Below are 24,482 nucleotides of genomic sequence, written 5' to 3'. Positions count from 1 at the left end.
AGGATTGTTGGATTCCGGAAGCTTAGTGACCCTTGTGCGATCCACCTTGAGGGCTAAAGTAAAGGCCACAGGACGCACCGTGGGGGTGGTTTGCATACATGGGGACCGCCGCGACTATCCCACGGGGATTGTCACCATCACAGCACCTTGCGGTCAGGTGCAACATGAGGTGGGACTTCTTAACACTCTTCCTTATGACGTGATCCTAGGAAGGGATCTGCCCTATTTTTGGACTTTATGGAGGGGACCCCCTAAGTCTCCTCAGATATTGGTTGGTCCGGGACCTGAGCCCTACAATCCTGAATCCGGGACACCTGCCGTAGGGGTCACCATGATAGGGACAGAGTGTGAACCCGGTAGGTCGCCCCTAGAGGTATTGGCAGGAGAGGCTGAGACGGTCGAGCCCATCCCGGAGTTGGAGGCGTCCCCGGATACGTTTGGGACAGCCCAACTCCAGGACCCTATGTTGATACATGCCCGGAGTCGGGTGACAGTAGTTGACGGGGTGGCACAGCTGCCCGGTGCCCAGGTAAGGTACCCCCATTTCGCTCTTAAGCAGGATTTACTCTACCGGGTAGATGAAATACGGGGCGTGGGGGTAGAACAGTTGGTGGTGCCCCAGCCGCATCGCCGGCGGGTCCTCGACTTGGCTCATAAACACCTGATGAGTGGCCACCTAGGGGTCAAGAAAACGCAGGAGTGAATATTGCAAAGGTTCTATTGGCCCGGGGTCTTTGGGGAGGTAAAACGGTTCTGCGACACCTGCCCGGAGTGTCAGCTTACCGCACCCCTGACCCATTTTCGCAGTCCGTTGGTACCGTTACCCATTATAGAAGTCCCTTTTGAACGGATAGGGATGGATCTGGTGGGGCCCCTCGTAAAGTCCGCTCGAGGGCACCAACACATCCTAGTGATCGTTGACTATGCCACTCGGTATCCCGAGGCGATACCTCTCAGACATACTGCAGCAAAGCTTATAGCTCGGGAGTTGTTTGCTGTGTTCTGCCGAGTGGGGTTGCCCAAGGAGATCCTTACGGATCAAGGGACCCCATTCATGTCTAAAGTGACCAAAGAGCTATGCCGGCTACTCCAGATCAAGCAGTTGCGTACGTCTGTGTATCATCCTCAAACGGACGGTTTAGTCGAGCGTTTCAATAAAACCCTGAAAACCATGCTAAGAAGGGTGATCTCAAAAGACGGGAAAGACTGGGATATGATGCTTCCCTATTTGATGTTTGCCATACGAGAGGTGCCACAGTCATCCACGGGGTTTTCGCCTTTTGAATTGTTATACGGGCGACATCCCCGGGGATTTTTGGACCTGGCAAAAGAAACATGGGAACAAGAGCCCACCCCCCATAAAAGTGTGATCGAACACATTTTAGGTATGCAGAACCGCATAAGCGCGGTCATGCCAATTGTGAAGGAGCATTTACAGGAGGCTCAGGCCGTGCAAACCGGCCGCTACAATAGACAAGCCACCGTGCGGACCTTTAAACCCGGGGATCGGGTGTTGGTATTAATCCCCACGGCGGAGAGTAAATTCCTGGCTCAGTGGCAAGGCCCCTACGAGATAAAGGAAAGAGTAGGGGTGGTTAACTATAAAGTATTGCAGCCCGGTAGGCGGAAACCTGAACAAATATACCATGTCAACCTATTAAAACCTTGGCAGGAACGGGAAAACCTGATGGCTGTTTTTTCCCCACCTCCCTCCTCTTCGGGTCGTTCACATCCGGCTCCAGCGACCTCCGGAGAGGACGAACCGGAAGTAAGGATTGGAGAAGCCCTCACCAAGCAACAGAGGCGAGAGGCCAGACGGTTGGTTCAGCAGAACCCCGATGTCTTCTCCGAGCTGCCCGGTAGGACCAGTCTGATACGACACGATATTGTCACCGAGCCCCACCTGAAGGTACGCCTGAAGTCATACCGGGTACCGGAGGCTCGACGACAAGCCATATCGGAGGAAGTAAAGACAATGTTACGCCTGGGGGTCATCGAAAAATCCCGGAGTGAATGGGCTAGTCCGATTGTCCTAATACCAAAACCCGATGGCTCCTTAAGGTTCTGCAATGACTTTAGGAGATTGAACGAAATATCCAAGTTCGATCTCTACCCCATGCCCCGGGTGGATGAGCTGATTGATAGGCTGGGACAGGCGCGATATTTTACCACGCTCGACCTGACCAAGGGGTACTGGCAGGTGCCACTAACGGAGTCCGCCAAGGAGAAAACCGCTTTTGTTACGCCGGAGGGTCTCTTCCACTATGTTGTCTTGCCTTTTGGGTTACATGGCGCTCCGGCCACGTTCCAGAGGTTGATGGACTTAGTGCTGGAACCCCACCAGGCGTATGCATCAGCGTACCTGGATGACATCATTATTTACAGCTCCGATTGGCAGACCCACTTGGAACAGGTACAAGCGGTGGTGGACGCGCTTCGAACAGCCGGATTGACAGCCAATCCCAAGAAATGTGCATTGGGACTCACGGAAGCCCGCTACTTGGGCTACGTGATAGGCCAAGGAGTGATTAAGCCCCAAATTAACAAGGTTGAGGCGATCCAGAAGTGGCCTAGACCCCTGACCACGAAGCAGGTTAGGGCCTTCCTGGGTATCGTGGGGTACTACAGGAGGTTTGTAAAGGATTTTGCGGGACTATCAGCCCCCTTGACGGACCTTCTCAAAGGCAAGAAGTCCGTCATGGTGCGCTGGACTCCGCAGGCCGAGGACTCCTTCCGGGCCCTGAAGGAGGTCCTGTGCGGACAGCCCGTTCTGGTCAACCCTGATTTCCGGAAGGAGTTCATTGTACAGACTGACGCCTCAGAGGTCGGCCTGGGGGCAGTGCTGTCTCAGGTGGTTCAGGGGGAGGAACACCCCGTCACCTTCTTGAGTAGGAAGCTCACCCCTCCCGAGCGGAATTATAGCGTAGTGGAGAAGGAGTGCCTGGCGATCAAGTGGGCCTTGGAGTCCCTACGCTATTACCTGCTGGGACGGCAGTTTCGCTTGGTGACGGATCACTCTCCACTGGTCTGGATGAGGTCCGCCAAGGAACGGAATGCCCGGGTTACCCGGTGGTTCCTTTCTCTGCAGAACTTCCGGTTTACGGTTGAACACCGGGCCGGAAGGTTGCAGGGCAACGCCGATGCCTTGTCCCGCGGCCCGTGTTTGATGGCTGGAGTTCAACCCCGCACGCTTGAACTGAGGGGGGGGGTATGTGAGACTGTGACCGGGGTTATCTATGATGGCCGGTATGTCTCGCCCCGGTTGTGCTCACTCCATGATAGAAAGTAAATCCACTATAGGGTTAAATGCTGTTTCCCTACAGGCTGAAGGAAGGGGTAAATAGAATCAGGAACAAGGGCAGGTGTGCCGGGTGTGAGGGAGTGAACAGAACTCCCTGAGTTTTCTGCTGGAGAGGCACATGTATTGTGTTATGGACTTTTGGTTTGGACATTAAAACCGTGTGCTGTGAACCTTAATGCCTGGATCCCGTGTCTTCTGCTGCGCAGCCGACCGTGCTACCTCACAACACACAGAGACAGACACACAGAAAGAGACACATACAGACAGACACTGAGATAGAGGAACAGAGACACACAGAGACAAACACAGAGACAGACACAGAGACAAAGACACACAGAGACAGAGACACACAGAGAGAGACACACACAGACACAAAGACACAGAGACAGAGACACAGAGACTGTTACAGAGACAAAAACTGATACAGACACAGAGACACACAGATACAGAGAGACAGAGACACAGAGTCAGAGACAGACACACAGAGACACACACACAGAGACAGACACATAGAAAGACACACATAAAGAGACACTCGGAGACAGACACTGAGATAGAGGAACAGAGACACAAACAGAGACACAGATGCACAGAGACAGACAGAAAAAGACACAGAGACAGACACAGAGACAAGGACACATAGAGAAAGAGACACACAGAGACAAACAGAGACACACAGAGACAGAGACATACAGAGACACACACAGACAAAGACATACAAAGCCACACCCAGACAGACCCATTCATGAGACAGACACAGAGACAGAGACACCTACACAAAGACACAGACACACAGAGACAGAGACACACAGGAAGAGGCACAGAGACAGACACTGAAACAGAGGCACACACAGAGGTACAGACACACAGAGACAGAGACAAACACAGAGACAGACACCGAGACACACAGAGACAGAGACAAACACAGAGACAGACACCGAGACACACAGAGACAGAGACACACAGAGCCACACAGAGAGGGGGAAACAGACAGAGAGAGAGGGAGACAGACAATCAGAGATGGAGAGAGGGAGAGTGAGAGTGGGAGTTATATATATAAGTATAATTAGATAGTACATGGGATTGCTATTATATATAGGTAAATAGTTATGAATTATAGATTTTTGATACAATGCATGAGGTTAATTTGCATTCTGCTCATAAAAATATAAGAATAATCATTTTATAAGATCAATATTTCTGCTTATATAAGCATTTTTTCAAGTTAGAATATCTGAAATGTCACCAGTTGTCTTGCCATTATAAATAGATGTAGCTACAAAATACCCATTTTATTTGGATTGCAATTTAAAGCAATTTCTGTAAACTTACGGTAATTGAAAAACAATTACAGAATGAATATGACTAAATAAACAAAAAATAAGACAAATTTTTTATGACATGAAACAAAATTTATTTATCATTACCGAACACAAAATCCTTCTTATAAATCAATGACACACATCTTTATCGTCTAGAATCAATGAAAACTTGTCATATGTGGAAAATAATTTGCACTCCAGACACAATCTTTCTTGCCAGATTATCATTATTGTAATAACTGTTTACAGCGATAATTATGTAACATGCATAGACAGTTGGTGTTACAATTATCACATCCCGATTAAAGACAAACAATAAAACAGCATATAATAAATAGCGCATATGCAGGCCAAGAAGTGGGGAATTATAGGCTTTTACCCAAACCCGTGAATTCAATCACTGCGTGATTATACTTCTTTTCATACAAAATGTTCTATCCTGCATTAAAACAATAAAACCCAGTAAAAATAGAGATAAAACAATGTGAGAAGAGAATCTGTCTTATTACACAATCTGTAGACCCTCAAGCCTCATACACCATACTGCACAATTACTCACTATATATAAAAGAGTCATTGCCATTTCCCGTAATTCATAGTAGCTATAGCAATCAAGGTCAGCAAAGATTTATTTGTAGTCTACCTAGCCAGCTCCAGGAGTGATATAATAAAATGTGGCATCACCTAATCTGTGGGTTTACCTCCTCTGCTTGGAGAGAGTATTTATAAATAATGGTGTCACCAAATCTGGGTGAAGGAAAGCCAAGATGTCTTGGTCTTTTGATTGAAATTGTTATCAATAGAATATGATAATTTTACAGTTTAAGGGCTCTTTACACGTCCGTGAAAATCACGCATGTGTTTCACGGACATGTCAAAGGTGTGTATTGCTCTCGGTGTGCTAAGTGTATGGCCTACGTGTGTTCTCCGTGTGTTATCCGTGATAACACATGGAGAACGGGAACTTTCTGCGTCGCTGTCCGTGGTACTGATCTTCGGTCTCCGGTCCTGCTGACTCCCCGCTGCTGCAGCTTCCGGCCGCAGTGAAGTGAATATTCAATTAGCATAATGAGCGGCAGTCGGCAGCAAGTGACAGCAGCGGCAGAGACAGGAGGGCAGGAGAAGGTGATTAATGTTTTGTTTTTTTTCCTCGCAGACATGTCTTCTCTCTGGTGCGTGTCTCACGGAACACATCCGTGTGGTCAGTGTGTGTTACTTGTGACCCGATTGTGTTCCGTGTGACACCCGTGATGCCGGAGATAAAACGGACATGTCAGCGTGAGAAACACACGGACACACGTAAGTACGGAATGGACGCACGGTCCGTGAGAAAATACTTACGTGTGTCCAAAGCCAAAGGAATACATAGGTCTATGTGTGTACGTGTCTCTGGTACGTGAGAAAACTGCCAAACACATACCGGAGGCACGTACGTGTGAAAGAGGCCTAAGGTTCATTAAAGGTAACCTTTCATGTAAAACAAAACACTACTAACCTGCAAATATTGGATTTATCTGCAGGTTAGTAGAATTGTGAAGTTGCCCTGAGACACCCACTGTTGGGAGGAAATTCATTTTATTCCTTCCGGCAGCCTCATGCTTTCAGTCATGGGGGTGGCACTGGTGCAGCTTCAGGTTCTGCTCACTGCAAAGTCAGTGGTACCAAACCGAGCCCCTGGCATGGACTGACAGCCAGCTCCACTTACAATGCATATGATTAACATAGCCAAGATCTTAATACAGGTATTGATATAAAGCTTACAAGAATTGAATAAGCAATTAAGTGAAATTTGTAGCTAAAAAAAAAAAAAGACTTTTCAGGACTGGAAGACCTGATTTATATTACAAATGTTGGAGAAGCGAGCTTCTATTCTGATACTCAGTTCAATTAGAAAATTATGACAATATTAGATAGGTATTATTTATCCGGCCTTGTTAGCGACATTGTTGCGTGTGACACTTACGAGCGACCGCTAATGATCGTAAAAGTGCCCAAAATCGTTGGTTGTTGACACGTCGTTTGTTTCCAAAAAATCGTTGCTCGTTTGGTACGCAGGTTGTTCATCGTTCCTGATGCAGCACACATCGCTATGTGTGACACCCCGGGAACGACGAACAACAGCGTTCCTGCGTCCTCCGGCAACGAGGTGGGAGTGATGATCATGCGGCTGCTCTCCGCCCCTCCTCTTCTATTGGTGGCCCACTGTGTGACGTTGCTGTGATGCCGCACGAACCGCCCCCTTAAAAAAGAGTTTGTTCGGCGGCCACAGCGACGTTGCTAGGAAGGTAAGTTGGTGTGACGTGTACCGGGCAGCGATTTGCCCGTGACGCACAAACGACGGGGGCGGGTGCGATCGCCAGCAACATCGCTAGCGATGTCACTGCATTTAGAACAGCCTTTAGTCTATGAGATTTGGGGAATTTTAGGACTCTCATCCATATATTTCTTTTGTTAACCCTAATTTATTCATATTAACATCTGATGTAAATCTGCTTGTGCACTCCTCTTAACCTTTCAATTTTTTACCTTTTAGTCTCCTTTATTCTTTTATTGTTGTACCATTGCTTCTAATTCCAAAGGTTTTAATAAGTACCATAGGATCAAAGGCACCAAAACTTCTTCCGTTTTTAGAAAATATCTTTATTGGCCCTAGCATACACCAAAGAAAAATACAACAATAGGTAACATTTCGGCCAACACAGGGCCTTTATCAAACCATTAAAAGGTAGCCCTTTTAAAGAGGTCCAGCCACCAGGATTTTCCTTTATAAACTAAAACCAGTGTCACACAAGGGATATCATGCTGATTCTAAATGTTACGGGGGGCTGTCTGATAACCTAAAGGAGTATCAGACAGTCAGGGTCCACCGTGCAAAGACTCTGCTGCAGACTATGGCAGAGTGCAATACCTCTGTTAACTCACAGAAGGATATAATAAGTAAGTAAAGCAATTCCTCCCTTACTTGGAGGGTGTGTGGAATGATCTCTGTTAATAATCACAGAGACAAAGGCAATGTGTGCGAAATGGCACCTACCTAGGTCCGCTCTTCTAGTGGTGCAAAAGAGACGAACAGCAGCGTAAGCCGCACAAAGCTCCTACCTGCGTTCGCTCCACTAGTGTGCGAGGACACGAACCACTAGATATGGCACCTGCCTTGGGTCCGCTCTTCTAGTGGTGCAAAAGAGACGAACAGCAGCGTAAGCCTCACAAAGCTCCTAGCTCTGTTCGCTCCCCTAGTGTGCGAGGATACGAACAACTGCCAAACGCAGTATAAGGAATGTTACCCTAGCGGCAACGTCCACCTACGAGTCGAACCACAAGGCCCAGCCAGACCATGTGCCTCAGGCACCTGCCTATGTCCGCTCCCCTAAGAGGTAAGGATACGGACAGCAGCCGAAGCTGTAAGGTATAAGAACGCTACCCTGCCGGTAGCGCTCACCTAGCATAGACAGAGGAATGCCTAGAGGAACGCGCACAGAGCGTCTACTCTTATGCATGAACCAAGAGGACTGAGCGCCATGCGGCGTGTGTCAGGGTCTTATATAGACTCTGTGCCTCATCCAAGATGGAGGACACCAGAGCCAATCCGCTGCCAGAACGACAGGAGTGACGTCATGCTGGCCTATCACTGAGCAAGGCATCACAAGCACATGACCAGCGACCAATCGGCATAGAAGGTGTCAGAGACATGTAACCTCGTGTCAGCGATGATGTCACCCGCACATGTGCAATGGCTCCAAGATAGGACTTAGTCTCTGGCGCTCGCACATGTGCAGTAGCAACAAATCTGGACTTAGTCTCCAGTGCTCGCACATGTGCAGTAGCAACAAATCTGGACTTAGTCTCCAGCGCTCGCACATGTGCAGTAGCAAGAAATCTGGACTTAGTGTCCAGTGCTCGCACATGTGCAGTAGCAAGAAATCTGGACATAGTCTCCAGTGTTCGCAGCAACCGTAACAGTACCTCCCCCTCAAGGGCCCCCCTCCCGGCGACGCAGGTAATCTGCAACTAAGTCGGGAGCATGGACAGCCTCCTCAGGCTCCCAAGAGCGATGTTCCGGGCCGTAACCCTCCCAATCTATCAAGAAGAACCTGCGCCCTCTAACCATCTTAGAACCAACTATGGCTCGTACCTCATAGCTAGAGCGAGAGGAATCAGAGGCAGGAGAGTGCACTTCACGAGCGTGAGGTAAAATAGCCGGCTTTAGCAGTGAGACATGGAATTTGTCATGAATCCTAAGATGGACGGGTAACTTCAATTGGTAGACTACAGGATTTACCTGTCGAAGAACCTCATAAGGACCCAGGAAGCGAGGAGCAAATTTGACAGAGCTCACTTTAAGTCTCACGTGTTTTGCAGAGAGCCACACAAAGTCCCCTGGAGAAAAGACAGGAGCCGGGCGACGAAACCAATCGGACACCGTCTTCATACGGTCCTTAGCTGCTTGGATCGACTCTTGAGTCCGATCCCAAACCTCTCTGGCATTAGTTGCCCAGTCGGCCACAAGAGGAGGAGGTGCAGCAGCGGGAAACGGTACCGGTACCCTAGGGTGTTGCCCATTATTGAGTACGAACGGTGTCTGCCCAGTGGCCTCAGCCAGCGAATTGTTAAGGGCAAATTCTGCCCAGGGTAGGAGGGAGGACCAGTTATCGTGGTTCTCAGCAACAAAGTGTCGAAGGTATATAATCATAGATTGATTGGTACGCTCAACCAAACCATTGGTCTCCGGATGGTACGCCGAAGAGAGATTCAACTCAATTTGCAGAAGGCTACAAAGATCTCGCCAGAAACGGGAAGTAAATTGAGGGCCTCTATCACAAATGATACGATCTGGCATCCCGTGAAGCCTAAAGACATGCTTGAGGAATAGTTTGGCTAGTACCCTGGAAGATGGGATTCTCGATAACGGTACGAGATGAACCATCCGGGAGAAATGGTCCGTAATGACCCACACAAATCTATGTCCCTGTGAACATGGAAGATCACCCACAAAGTCCATGCCTACCACCTCCCATGGTCTATCTGGCACTGGTAAAGGATGCAAGAGCCCAGCCGGTCTCTGCCGTAATGGACGGTTGCGAGCACACGAGTAGCAGGAACCGACATATCTCTTGACGTGGCTGGCTAAGTGTGGCCACCAATACCACCTCTCCAGTAACTCTCGTGTCCGCCTAATACCAAAATGCCCACCCACCTTTGAGGTTTGGGCCCATGACAGTATATCATTCTGTCGATCAGGTGGAACAAAGGTCTTGCCCGGTGGGATTTGGTCTAACGTCACAGGGGAGAGCGTATGAAAAACCCTGGAGGGAAGGATAAGATGAGGTTCGTCAATCTCTTCCTGGGTAGAAAGCATAGAGCGAGACAGGGCGTCTGCCTTGTTATTCTTACTCCCAGACAGATAGTTGATGGAGAAGTGAAGGCGGGAGAAAAACAAGGACCAGCGGGCTTGGCGAGGATTCAGACGCTGAGCGGTTTGTAAGTACGTCAGATTCTTATGGTCTGTATAGACCTGGAAAGGATGTTTCGCTCCTTCCAGCAAGTGACGCCACTCCTCCAAGGCTAATCTCAAGGCGAGCAGTTCCCTATCCCCAATGGTATAGTTTCTCTCTGCCGGTGAAAAGGTTTTAGCAAAGAAGAAACACGGCCTTTTTCTACCTGCACCGTTCTTTTGATACAAGACCGCACCAGCACCCACTGAAGAGGCATCAACCTCTAAGAGGAAGGGCTTACTCTCATCGGGTCTTTGAAGAACGGGAGCAGTTGAAAAGTGTCTTTTTACTGCCTCAAAAGCCTGAGATGTCTCAGTAGACCAGGCTTTGGGATTAGCACCTTTCTTAGGCGGGCTTTGCACACTACGACATCGCAGGCCGATGCTGCAATGCCGAGTGCGATAGTGCCCGCCCCCGTCGCAGCAGCGATATGTGGTGATAGCTGGCGTAGCGAAAGTTATCGCTACGCCAGCTTCACACACACACTCACCTGCCGTGCAACGTCCCTGTGGCCGGCGACCCGCCTCCTTGTTAAGGGGGCGGGTCGTGCGGCATCACTGCGACGTCACACGGCAGGCGGCCAATCAGAGCGGAGGGGCGGAGATGAGCAGGATGTAAACATCCTGCCCACCTCCTTCCTTCCGCATATCCTACGGAAGCCGCAGTGAGGCCGGTAGGAGACGTTCCTCGCTCCTGCGACTTCACACACAGCGATGTGTGCGGCCGCAGGAGCGAGGAACAACATCGGACCATTGCGTCAGCGTAATTATGAATTACGCCGACGCTGTACCGATGATACGATTACGACGCTTTTGCGCTCGTTAATCGTATCATCCAGCCTTTACACACTGCGATGTCGCATGCGATGCCGGAAGTGCGTCATTTTCAATTTGACCCCACCGACATCGCACCTGCGATGTCGCAGTGTGCAAAGTGCCCCTTAGTCAAGGCCACCAAAGGGGCCACCAAAGTAGAAAAATGGGGTATGAACTGCCTGTAATAATTTATGAATCCTAAGAAGCGTTGCACCGCCTTCAAGGAATGAGGTTCAGACCATTGCAGGACAGCAGAGAGCTTCGCAGGATCCATAGCCAGGCCCTCTTGTGAGATAATGTAACCCAAAAAAGGCAATGAGGACTGCTCGAATACACATTTCTCGAGCTTAGCAAACAATGAGTGCTCCCTTAAACGGGAAAGGACACGACCGACATCCTGACGATGAGTCTCCAGATCAGGAGAAAAAATCAGGATGTCGTCCAGATACACCACTACTGAGGATAACAGTAAATCCCTGAACACATCGTTTACGAAGTCCTGAAATACTGCGGGTGCATTACATAACCCAAAAGGCATGACGAGGTATTCATAGTGACCGTCTCGGGTGTTAAAAGCGGTCTTCCATTCGTCACCCTTTCGAATTCGTACCAAGTTATACGCACCCCGCAGATCCAACTTCGTAAAAACTTGAGCTCCTCTCAGTCTGTCAAAGAGCTCCGAAATTAAAGGTAATGGGTATTTGTTCTTTATTGTGATTGCGTTGAGACCCCTGTAATCTATGCAGGGACGCAAATCACCCTCTTTCTTCCGAACAAAGAAAAACCCAGCTCCTGCGGGAGAGACAGACTTGCGAATGAACCCCTTCTCTAAACTCTCTCTTATATAGGTCGACATGGCCTCCGACTCAGGTATCGACAGGGGGTAAACCCTGCCTTTAGGTGGAACCGAACCTGGGATAAGGTCTATGGCACAGTCATACGGCCTATGGGGTGGAAGAACCTCAGCACCCTGTTTGGAGAACACGTCAGCGAAATCCAGATAGGGTGTAGGTATGGGAGAGAGATCAGTAGATGCAACCGCAATGACCTTAGGTGGTAAGGGAAGACATCGGGACTGACATTTCGAACCCCAACTAATAATACTGTCAGATTCCCAGTCAATGTGAGGAGCATGAGTCCGAAGCCATGGGAGACCCAGAAGGACGTCGTCTATACCCTCAGGCAAAACAAGAAAAGAAATCTCCTCTATGTGACCCTGAGGCAGGGAAAGGCGCAAGGGAACTGTCCTCAATGTAATGGAGTCAGACAACATAGTTCCATTAACAACACGGACAGGAATAGGCGCCTCTAACATGATAGAGGGAATATTGTGTCCCTTTACAAATCCTGAGGACACAAAAGTCCCGTCAGCTCCGGAATCCACAAAAGCCATAATAGGCCATGTATTCTCAGATAACGAGAGCTGACCTGGGATACAACACTTAGAGGGTGCAGAAAACGTCTCTAGTAACCCCCCTCTAATGGTTACTAGGCCAGGGAGTTTCCCTGACGACTAGGACACTTGTTGGTATAGTGCCCAGCCTGACGACATACGTAACATATAGGAGGACCAGACTTGCGTAATCTGGAAGACGTATGACCTAACTCCATAGGAGTGGGAAATGTTTCAGATGCTGAGGAAGATGGTAGTGGACCCTCAACAACTGAAATAGCCCGATGCTTAGGGCGTGAGGAAGAGACCTCGAGTCTACGTTCCTTATGGCGTACATCGATCCTCATTGCTACTGTGATCAAGTCCTCCAGAGAAGCAGGGACCTCACGAGTAGCAAGAGCATCCTTGACATAGCCTGTCAACCCTCTCCAGAAGATAGGAATCAACACCTTCTCTGGCCAATCTAGTTCTGCCACCAGAGTTCTAAAAGCAATGGCATAAGAACTAGTGGATACCGAACCCTGAGATAGATCTAACAGTCTCAGAGCCGCATCATGGGTAACCTGCGGACCCATGAATACCGCCTTAAGAGCATCAAGAAAGTCTTGATGTCTCAGAGTAACCACATCAGAGCGCTCCCATAGGGGAGTCGCCCATTCTAAGGCTTTGTCCTGAAGTAAGGAGATGATAAAGCCTACTCTGGACCTCTCCGTAGAGAAGCGAGAAGAGTTGACCTCTAGGTGTATCTGACACTGACTAATGAAACCACGACATGATCTGGCATCGCCAGAATATCTGTTTGGCAGAGCAAGTCGAGGATCATGTGCAGATGTCACCATGGTCTGAGGTTTATCCTCTATACTCTTGAGCCGTGACTCAAGTACTTGTATGTAACGGTGTAACTGCTGATATTCTGCCATAACTGCCAGACCCTTGGCTCAGTCCTAATGTTACGGGGGGCTGTCTGATAACCTAAAGGAGTATCAGACAGTCAGGGTCCACCGTGCATAGACTCTGCTGCAGACTATGGCAGAGTGCAATACCTCTGTTAACTCACAGAAGGATATAATAAGTAAGTAAAGCAATTCCTCCCTTACTTGGAGGGTGTGTGGAATGATCTCTGTTAATAATCACAGAGAGAAAGGCAATGTGTGCGAAATGGCACCTACCTAGGTCCGCTCTTCTAGTGGTGCAAAAGAGACGAACAGCAGCGTAAGCCGCACAAAGCTCCTACCTGCGTTCGCTCCACTAGTGTGCGAGGACACGAACCACTAGATATGGCACCTGCCTAGGTCCGCTCTTCTAGTGGTGCAAAAGAGACGAACAGCAGCGTAAGCCGCACAAAGCTCCTACCTCTGTTCGCTCCCCTAGTGTGCGAGGATACGAACAACTGCCAGACGCAGTATAAGGAACGTTACCCTAGCGGCAACGTCCACCTACGAGTCAAACCACAAGGCCCAGCCAGACCATGTGCCTCAGGCACCTGCCTATGTCAGCTCCCCTAAGAGGTAAGGATACGGACAGCAGCCGAAGCTGTAAGGTATAAGAACGCTACCCTGCCGGTAGCGCTCACCTAGCATAGACAGAGGAATGCCTAGAGGAACGCGCACAGAGCGTCTACTCTTATGCATGAACCAAGAGGACTGAGCGCCATGCGGCGTGTGTCAGGGTCTTATATAGACTCTGTGCCTCATCCAAGATGGAGGACACCAGAGCCAATCCGCTGCCAGAACGACAGGAGTGACGTCATGCTGGCCTATCACTGAGCAAGGCATCACAAGCACATGACCAGCGACCAGTCGGCATAGAAGGTGTCAGAGACATGTGACCTCGTGTCAGCGATGATGTCACCCGCACATGTGCAATGGCTCCAAGATAGGACTTAGTCTCTGGCGCTCGCACATGTGCAGTAGCAACAAATCTGGACTTAGTCTCCAGCGCTCGCACATGTGCAGTAGCAAGAAATCTGGACATAGTCTCCAGTGTTCGCAGCAACCGTAACACTAAACATACCTTTAGTTGGTAGATCGGATGTATAGTCTCTGAAATACAGGCAAGTAAAGTTTGTGAAAAATACTGTTATTTGATTTATAGCAGCTGCAGAATATCTAATATGTGGTTCAAGTTTTGCTAGTTGTTTTGCTAGTTATTCCCGCCCCTGTCTGCCTGCCTGTCTTTCCTCCCACCTGTCTTTCCTCCCTTCTTCCTCCCCCCTTAATAACAGAGACAGGGGGAGGAAAGGACAGACGGGCGGGAATAAGTAGCAAAATCTGACCCACCTATTAGATATTCTGCAGCTGCTGCCAATCAAATAGTGCATTGCACAAACTTTACTTGCCTGTATTTCAGAAAGTATACATCCGATCTCCCAACTAAAGGTATGTATAAAATCAGTATGATAGCGCCGGTATAGCACTGGATTTAGGTTATTTAGGAAAATCCTGGTGGTGGTTCCCTTTAATAGCTTGAAAAAGGCCCTGTGTTGGCCGAAACTTTGTGTATTTTTGTATTTGTTGTATGCTGGGGCCAATAAAGATATTTTCTAAATAGAGGAGCTTCAGTGCCTTGTATCTCTTGGTACTTAATGCACCTTTACAGCCAATGGAGGGTTGTACCAAGTAGCACAAACAGTGAAGAGGTATATGGAATACAGCTGCTTCTAGCCAAAGGTTGTAATATTTCTGTGTGCCATGCAAACTTAATTGAGTGAGAGGAAGGGCGAGATAGAGGGAGAATAACGATGTTTTTGGGGGTACATTAAATTCAATTTTTTTTAGACATTTTATTGGGTAATGAATTGGCATGCACATAATAATGACTACTGGAAAGCATATTAAAAACATCTAGAACACAATTCATCCATTAGTCTCTTACATGTTTAATACTAACAACTGTACTTATTACAAATTTTATGGAAATGACAATTTTTACTAAATCTATAATGTTTTTATTAAAAATAAATAAGGAGCAAATACAAGTATAAAGCCAAGTCTCTTTGGCCACATTTACTCACTCATTTGCTATTAAATGTTATTAAATTATTCAATTTCTGCGGCTTTTTAATTAACTTCATTCCACTAACACTATTATATTGATGATTATAATTGTGACAAATGAACTTGTTATTTCTAATGGTATGTCAGAAGTATGAAATATAACATATTTTTTTTCCACAGATACAGTTTCCAGTTACCTCCTTCTTGTAGTCCTGTTTCTGATCAGCCTCTCATTACTAATTGGTGTGATAACTGTAAGTGACATGCCTAGTTGCAGCCATGTTTGTACCATTTTTGTGCACCTTAATATAGAAGTGAAGAAATACTGCACAGAAAACAAAGCAGCATGCCTACTATGAGGAATTTTTGGAGGCGTTATCATTGGTTGTTGTCAGTAATTTATAAAATGTAGAAAATATGTGATGAGATGAGTTAAAGAAATTTTAAAATGTTTACATATTAAAAAGGTTTTTGAGCTTTAGGAAAAGACAGGAAAGTACTTAAAAAGCTTTTTCTCACAATGACAACATTTTTTGCTAAACTCCATATTTGCAAGAGTATTGTGAATATACGCAAAAAGTCTAACAAACTTTCTTTTCTTACATTGTATCTTTTTCATCTACTTCAGTCCCTCTGTACATCCAGGTTCACAGAAATGAATGATTGGTCCAATTCTATTCTATAAAAACAATATTTCCCAGCAGCATACTGCTTCTTCTCAGTACTACAGGTCCCTTCCTTGGCTCTACTGTTTGTTTTCGAAGGCTAGGATCACATGATCATGTTTTCTCCATAAGAAAGATACAGTCCAATTTTGCTGATCAGACTGTAATCCGAGTTTGATCCAAGTTTGATCAGAATGGAATCCGTTTTTCTAAGACGTGAAGAAGAATAAAAAAAAATCTCCATCTTTTCCATTCTGCTAGTCTGTGAGAATTGGACAACACTTGGATGTCATCTGAGTGTGGTCCGATTTTTTTCACCGACCTATAGACTTGACTGATCGAGTGCAATTCGATTCACTTAGGCAAATCATGCATGCTGATATATTATTTCTCCAATCACTCAGTCTGCTGATTGCCGCCAAACATTTGAAACACACCCCTATGTATCACACCCTGTGTATCAAAATAAGAGGAATGGAATGCGGCTTCTTTTTTTTTTTTTTTAAATTAAAAAAATTATTTAAAAAAAAAGCATGCATCCCCATCAATTTTCTTACCCAGCCATGATAAAGCTCAACAGCTTGGGGCTGGTATTCTCAGGCAGGGAGACTCATGCTTATTGGGCTTGTTTTTTTACGAAGAGATGCAGATTTGGTGCTGAAATTTTTACACTATATTACTGCATCACATCTACACCTCCTGGCAAAAAAAATCGCATCACTATTGCATAAAAATCGCATGGTGTTTAATGTATTTTTTTGCAAAGAGGTGTATACTGGGTGTAGGCATATGATATAGAAATTTCAGCATCAAATCTGCATCTATTGGCACAAAAAATGCAGTTTTCTGCCATGAGTTGTGAGTCTGTGAACTGAGTGACCTCACTGAGATTACTCAGTTCATTGAGGTCCCCTGAAGTCAGGTTACCTGCGGTCACAGGAGGAAGGCTGTGGGAACCTCCAGCTGTGTCCACAACATATCTGAGTGACGTCACTAGTCACTGCTAATCGCTGCTCAGTCTCTGCCTGATGTTATTGTGTGGTCGTGTTCTATGGCCGCTCGCTGTAGCTTCAAATGTAGCAGAGCCAGGATCATCTTGTGGATTACATCAGACCTTCAGGGGTATTTTTAGGATTAATAAAGTCGTGAAAGAGTGTGCTTTTTTGTCTTTTATTTCAACTAAAGAATTTTTCCAATGATTGTGTTTATTTATTTTCACTTACAGATTAATAATAATTGGCCTCATAGACCCTCCTCACCACTAATCTAGTGCTTAGTGGCAGCTGTGAGCTGCGATTGACCCCTTATTACCCCTAATTGCTACCGCACCAGGTCAATTTATGAAGAGCCAAATAAAATTCCTGGATTGTCATATGTATTGGATGCAGTAATCTTGGGTGGCTGCAGGCTGCTATTTTTAGGCTGGGGAGCCCAATAACCATAGGTCTTCCTAGCCTGAAAATACCAGCTCCCAGCTGTTGGGCTTTATCTGCGCTGGGTATCGAAATTAGGGGGGACCGAACACCAGTTGTTTATAATTATTTATTTAAAAAAAAAGCTGCATGGGGTTCCTCTTATGTTCATACACAGCCAAGATAAGTGAACGGCGGGGATCTGCAGCATTTAGCCATATGTTTTATCTGTGCTGGTGTCAATAGATAGGGGGACTCTATGCCATTTTATTTATTTATGTTACACCACAATATAATAGACTCACAGACAGGGTCTGTGAGTCCAACCAATCACAGATGCAGATATCTGGGGCTTGGGGTCTTACTGGTGCCAATCAGAGATTCCAGTGGGCGGGGAAAGGAGTGATTAATTTATAAGGGATAAAGAGTGGCCCCGGAAGTACAGCTGCGAGAGCAGTTACATCCACGATAGCAGTTACAGTTGCGCCAGAGACCAAGTAAGTATGTCCTGCTTTATTCCTTCCTTATTTTCTTTCTTTTACAGCCCACTACACCATTTTACAACACATACGCTTGGCCTGCCATTTAATTCAATGGGTTTGGTATGTTCGCCGATCTGTTCATCAAACAGCTCGGGGAACACCGGAAACTCGGTAATGATCGGTGAACCGAACTTTGAAAGGTTCACTCATCTATACTCACCATATAAATGGATGGTGACCCGATTGTAATGTACAGTTTATTTAATAAAACAATGCCCTTACAGACTTCATATGTTTATTTTTTATTGGATAACAGTCAAAAAATTATTCCTCTTAGTCATTTGTAATTATACACACTATTCTGTGCAGAACACAGACTTAAACTGACTATGTCATTGTTAGAGGAAAAATTATCATGCTGGGATTGAGATGAGTGATGTGCCGTATGTTCCATAATGCTCTCTGCTGCCTTAAAATTAATACACAGCAAAGGCCAAATATATCCTCCTTTTGGCAGTACTACTGTCACAATGTGACTGTGGGATAGTGAGCGACAGGGGCACCTATTCTTTCTCATACGTTAGGGACCGTAGGCTATCCCTAACCTCAGTGTTACTCTTGATGGGGAAGATGTCTGAGTCCCATGCTTAGCTATGCTCCTGATGAAAACTAATCTGATTACCCCCTCCCAACAGGCAAGGTTAGGGGCAATAGTGAGATGGAAACAAAGAAAAAGACAGACAAGGGAAAACCAAATTTCTGACACACTACACACACAGGAATAAACAATGAGAGATTCAGGAGAAAAGCAACAGCAGGACAGTAGCTACAAAAGGCAACAAGCGTTAACTCCACAGCTTCACTCAGCAAGAAGTACCACAACCACCAGATAGTCTGGATTACAACACCTCACCAGACAAGCTAAAATAAACTATAGCTGGCATAAAAAGAATGATCTAGCTAGCATATATATGGGATGAGAGTAGATGTAATTGGCTCCCCCACAAAATGTGATCAAAGGAGACTAACAAGCAGACCAGCACTCAACAGACATGCACAGTAAAAAGTCTCCATTTTTTCTTTTCTTTTCCTTTTCTTTACAAGATTCAACCCTCTTCCCAAAATTGACATAACTAAATTGGGAGAGAAAAGGCGCAATAGGGTCTTACCCGATTTACTGGGTAAAAAGTATAAAGAAGCGGTGCACTCACCTGATTGGGTTGTGCCAGTCACAACTCCTTTAGTGGCATAAACGAGTGCCTAAGTGGTCCAGCAGCAGCCCTGTTGAACAAGTGGAACATCAACTTCGGAACTGGAGGAAAACAGGTTTAGCGCCGCGCTTGAAGACCACGGACATCAGTGTTGAACAAACAATTCTTTTATTTCATTTCATTCCTACGCGTTTCGGAGACCATAACTGCCTCCTTCTTCAGGGAAAAGAACTTCAGAAGTTCTAGCATAGCTATATAGCAAATATATGAAAAAAAAAATCCTAAGGCTAGGGCCCCACTTTGCGTTTTTAACCCGCGTTTCTGCAGCGTTTTGAGCTGCAGCGCTTTATGGCCAAATGGCTTGCGTTTTGTTTTTCCATGTTATCCTATGGAAAATGTGAAATTTCTAACCCCACTTTGCATTTCAAAATGCTGCGTTTAATTGGCATATTTTGTGGCAAAAAACATGCGTTCAAAGAAGCAGCATGTCAATTGTTTTTGCCATTTTGGGTGCGTTTTGCTAACATTGACGTCTATGATCAATGGCAAAAACCAAGATTCCAGCAAATTCCTGCGTTTTACCTGCTTTTCCAGTGCAGAAAACATGCTTTTTGGACATCAAAATAATGATTTCAGATGTCCCTTTACATACACATAGTCCAACAATTAAAAATAAGAATTTTAATAAATGATTGCAATTTTTCCATTAAATATCATATTACTGCTATAATTTTATTTAATTAATCTATTTTAATTATTTTTAACAAAAATATAGATTTGTTTCTTTTTTTCCAATTTTTTCATTGAGTTTGACTATTTAAACTTTATTTAGTGTCATGATGTTCAAAACACATCTATCAAAACGCAGGTGGAAAAGCAGGTAAAAAGCGATGAAAACACATTTAAAACGCGGTAAATACGCATGCGTTTTCAGCGCTAAATTTCTGAAAAAGTCAACTTTTGTCAAATCAATTAAGCCCAAAACGTGCGTTTACAATTGCAAGTAGGAGAACGCAAAGCAATTACCACCATCTGTCCTCACCTCACCATATCTTCTGATCTCTTCTCATTCACGCTGGAATCCTTGGGCCTCTCACAGTGAGCTGGGATTTTTTACTTTCCTGAAGCCCAGGAGGATTCTTCAACTACTCACAGAAAATTCTGGCCCATTTTGTCATGTCATGATGGCCTGAGTTTCCACACACACCTGTGTAGAACTCTCATGGACTTCATGAAAGCCATAGCTGCCAGCTTGGTGAAAAAGCTGCAGGGATCCCAGTGCAAATGACAAGTGATCAAAAATTGTGGCGAGGATCAGACGGGTGGCAGTGAGTAATGGAGGGTGTAGTGAGGTATTAGGATTTCTTTCTTTTAACCTTTTGTTGGCCCTTTATGGTTCAGAATAATGCCACACGGAGGATTTTGTTGTGAAACTGAAATGACACAGAAGGGGGGCACAAATGGTGTCTTATCCGGTAGTACCAGAAAGAATTTAATTATGTGCACTAACCTGGTGCAGTTGTCTTATAGACATGTGCTGAGGAAGGCTGCTGCAGAACCCAGGAAGATAGCATTGGAAGAGATGGAAGAAAAGGGTTAATCCGCACTGCCAGAAGAAGATCACTGAAGATCAATGTACGCATTATGGATTTTTGATCCTGAAGAAGGGGTTATACAGCTCCGAAACACGTAGAACAATACATTCCGATGTCTTAAGGCTGCTTTACACACAACGATATCGCTAGCGATCTCGTTAACGATGTGACACGCCCAGATCGTTGTTACGACTTGTCGAGATTGCTCATAGGTCGTTTTGTAAGTGGTCACACGTACACATCTCACAAACGACGCTACATCGTTCAGCGATATATTGTATGACCAAGGCGGCTGTGTGGATGTTGTTCGTCGTTGGCAGGGTGTCAAACGTAGCAATATGTCTGCTGCATTCCAAACTACGAACAATATTTTGAAACTGAATGACGTGTCAACGATCAACGATTTTCACCCTATTTGCGATCGTTCGGAGTCGCACGTAGGTGTCAGACGCAATGACGTTGCTAATGATGACAGAAGTACGTCACGAAAACCGTGACCCCGACGACATATCGTCAGATAAATCGTAGCGTGTAAAGCGGCCTTTAATCCTGATTGATCTTCAGTGATATTCTGGCAGCGCAGATTTAGGCTGCTTTCACACATCCGGTTTGAGCCGTGCGGCTCAATCCGGCTGTGAAACCTATGCAACGGATGCGGTGAAAACACCGCATCCTTCGCATAAGTTTTTTACATGCGGCCCGTCCAGTTTTTGCCGCTTGCGGCATGCTACTGAGCATGTGCAGTGGCAAAAACCGCATGCGGCGGCTGGATGTGGTTTTTGCCGCATCGCGCCGCATCCGGCATCCATAGGGATGCATTGGGAAAAGTGCCGCATCGGCCGGATGCGGCGCAATGCGGTTTTTTTTGCCGCACAAAAAAACATGCCAGGCAACGTTTTATCCGGCCGCCACATCAGCTAAATCTGCTGCATGCGGCAAAAACTGAACGGAATGTAAGGCCATGCGGCACAATGCGGCACTAATTAAAGTCTATGCAGGAAAAACGCAACCGGCAGCGTTTTTCTTGCAAAGTGCCAGATTGTGCCGCATAGCAAAAACCGGAGGTGTGAAAGCAGCCTAACCCTTTTCTTCCATCTCCTAAAACACAGAGGATTTTGGGAAAATTGGAATAGAATTCAATTAATAATATTTATCCACTGCCATTAATTGCACTGCACTTTAAATACATCAGCAGCACTGTCCCCATCGGGGCTCACAATCTAGAGTCTTTATCAGTATGCCTTGGAGTGTGGGAGGAAACCCACGCAAACACAGAGAGATTATACAAACTCCTTGCATATGTTGTCCTTAGTGGGATTTGAACCCAGGACCCCAGCGTTGCAAGACTGCAGTGCTAACCACTGAGCCACCTGAATTTGTTTTAGCTCATCCCTTCATGTAATTGCTCGAACAGGTCCACAGTGGTGACTGCTTTTTAGAATAGCTTTAAAAGTTTAATAATTAAGTTTATCTGAATTTAAATTATCAATACATATTTTAATAAATGATAAAACTCCTTTAGGCTGTGTTTACAGCACCATTCTAATTTTTCTTCTCCTGTTCTGTTTTCAGAACAGGATAACTGAACTAATGACGGTGACGGATTTATTACATGATAAGCTTACTCGGCATTCACTTATAATGGTGTCTGTATGGTTTCTGTTACAGCTATCTCTGTTCGGTCAATGACAACTTTTTAAGCAACATAAGCATACATATTCTTGACAGAAAAGCCGGAGGTTTTCAGTGCTGCATTTATGTAATATTTTCTTATACTTTAAAGACGCACATGTATACTGTGAATAATTTATTCCAACTTTGATAAAATATAGAAAATATTGGAAAATAGGGGCTTCACTATTACAGTTGTCTAAACTGAACAAAAGTAATATAATGTTCTATAAATATTGTGGTCTGATTTTAGTCATTCTAGTTTTTGATTATTTCATTCTAAAGGGAAGGCGTCTTGTTTTTGCTATTTATATTTTATGTATGTGATATGCATGAGTTAACAATGTACACTATATTACATTTCTCATTAAATCTCAACCTCAAATGACCTTTTTTATGTCCTAATCCAGTGAATTATTACTGCAAATCATGTAGTGAAAACCTATTTAATTTAAACTGCATTAATAGCTCATTTATTTTTAAGACTAGGATGTATGCTACCAATATTCTATATTGTATTTATACTGTACATAATGCAATATATGTATATATACAGTATATATATACAGGACAGACCAAAAGTTTGGACACATCTCATTCAAAGAGTTTTCTTTATTTTCATGACTCTAAAAATTGTAGATTCACATTGAAGGCATCAAAACTATGAATTAACACATGTGGAATGAAATACTTAACAAAAAAGTGTGAAACAACTGAAAATATGTCTTATATTCTAGGTTCTTCAAAGTAGCCACCTTTTGCTTTGATTACCGCTTTGCACACTCTTGGCATTCTATTGATAAACTTCAAGAAGTAGTCACCGGAAATGGTCTTCCAACAGTCTTGAAGGAGTTCCCAGAGATGCTTAGCACTTGTTGGCCCTTTTGCCTTCACTCTACGGTCCAGCTCACCGTAAACCATCTCGATTGGGTTCTGGTCTGGTGACTGTGGAGGCTAGGTCATCTGGCGTAGCACCCCATCACTCTCCTTGTTAGTCAAATAGCCCTTACACAGCCTGGAGGGTTTTTTGGGGTCATTGTCCTGTTGAAAAATAAATGATGGTCCAACTAAACGCAAACCGGATGGAATAGCATGCCACCCACTGCAAGATGCTGTGGTAGCCATGCTGGGTCAGTATGCATTCAATTTTGAATAAATACCCAACAGTGTCACCAGCAAAGCACCCCCACACCATCACACCTCCTCCTCCATGCTTAACGGTGAGAACCAAGCATGTAGAGTCCATCCGTTCACCTTTTCTGCGTCGCACAAAGACACGGTGGTTGGATCCAAAGATCTCAAATTTGAACTCATCAGACCAAAGCAGAGATTTCCACTGGTACATTCCTTGTGTTCTTTAGTCCAAATAAGTCTCTTCTGCTTGTTGCCTGTCCTTAGTAGGGGTTTCCTAGCAGCTATTTTACCATGAAGGCCTGCTGCACAAGTCTCCTCTTAACACTTGTTCCAGAGATGTGTCTGCTGCTAGAACTCTGTGTGGCATTGACCTGGTCTCTAATCTGAACTGCTGTTAACCTGCGATTTCTGAGGCTGGTGACTCGGATAAACTTATCCTCCGCAGCAGAGGTGACTCTTGGTCTTCCTTTCTTTGTGCGGTCCTCATGTGAGCCAGTTTCCCTGTAACATTTGATGGTTTTTGCCACTGCACTTGGGGACAGTTTCAAAGTTTTTCTAATTTTTTGAACTGTCTGACCTTCATTTCTTAAAGTAATGATTACTGCTTGTTTTTCCTTATTTTTTTTTTTCTTGCCGTAATACAAATTCTAACAGTCTATTCAGTATGACTATCAGCTGTGTATCCACCAGACTTCTGCACAACACAACTGATGGTCTCAACCCCATTTATAAGGCACGAAATCCCACTTATTAAACCTGACAGGGCACACCTGTGAAGTGAAAACCATTTCTGGTGACTACCTCTTGAAGCTCATCAAGATAATGCCAAGAGTGTGCAAAGCAGTAATCAAAGAACCTAGAATATAAGACATATTTTCAGTTGATTCACACTTTTTTGTTAAGTATTCCTTTCCACATGTGTTAATTCATAGTTTTGATGCCTTCAATGTGAATCTACAATTTTCACAGTCATGAAAATAAAGAAAACTCTTT

General features: G+C 45.3%; 1 protein-coding gene across 1 annotated transcript in view; it reads left to right on the top strand.

The window, feature by feature from the left end:
* Window positions 1-24,482, top strand: part of LAPTM5 (lysosomal protein transmembrane 5) — a 156,696-nt gene that overhangs the window by 43,080 nt on the left and 89,134 nt on the right. Inside the window, exon 3 of the mRNA XM_075333696.1 lies at window positions 15,500-15,573. Within this exon, the coding sequence (XP_075189811.1) occupies window positions 15,500-15,573 (74 nt within the window). The remainder of the gene's footprint in view (window positions 1-15,499; window positions 15,574-24,482) is intronic.

This window comes from Anomaloglossus baeobatrachus, chromosome 2 (assembly GCF_048569485.1).
Source record: "Anomaloglossus baeobatrachus isolate aAnoBae1 chromosome 2, aAnoBae1.hap1, whole genome shotgun sequence".
Taxonomy (NCBI): Eukaryota; Metazoa; Chordata; class Amphibia; order Anura; family Aromobatidae; genus Anomaloglossus; species Anomaloglossus baeobatrachus.
The sequence above is the reverse complement of the archived record's forward strand: the minus strand, read 5'-3'. Positions and strand labels throughout refer to the sequence as shown.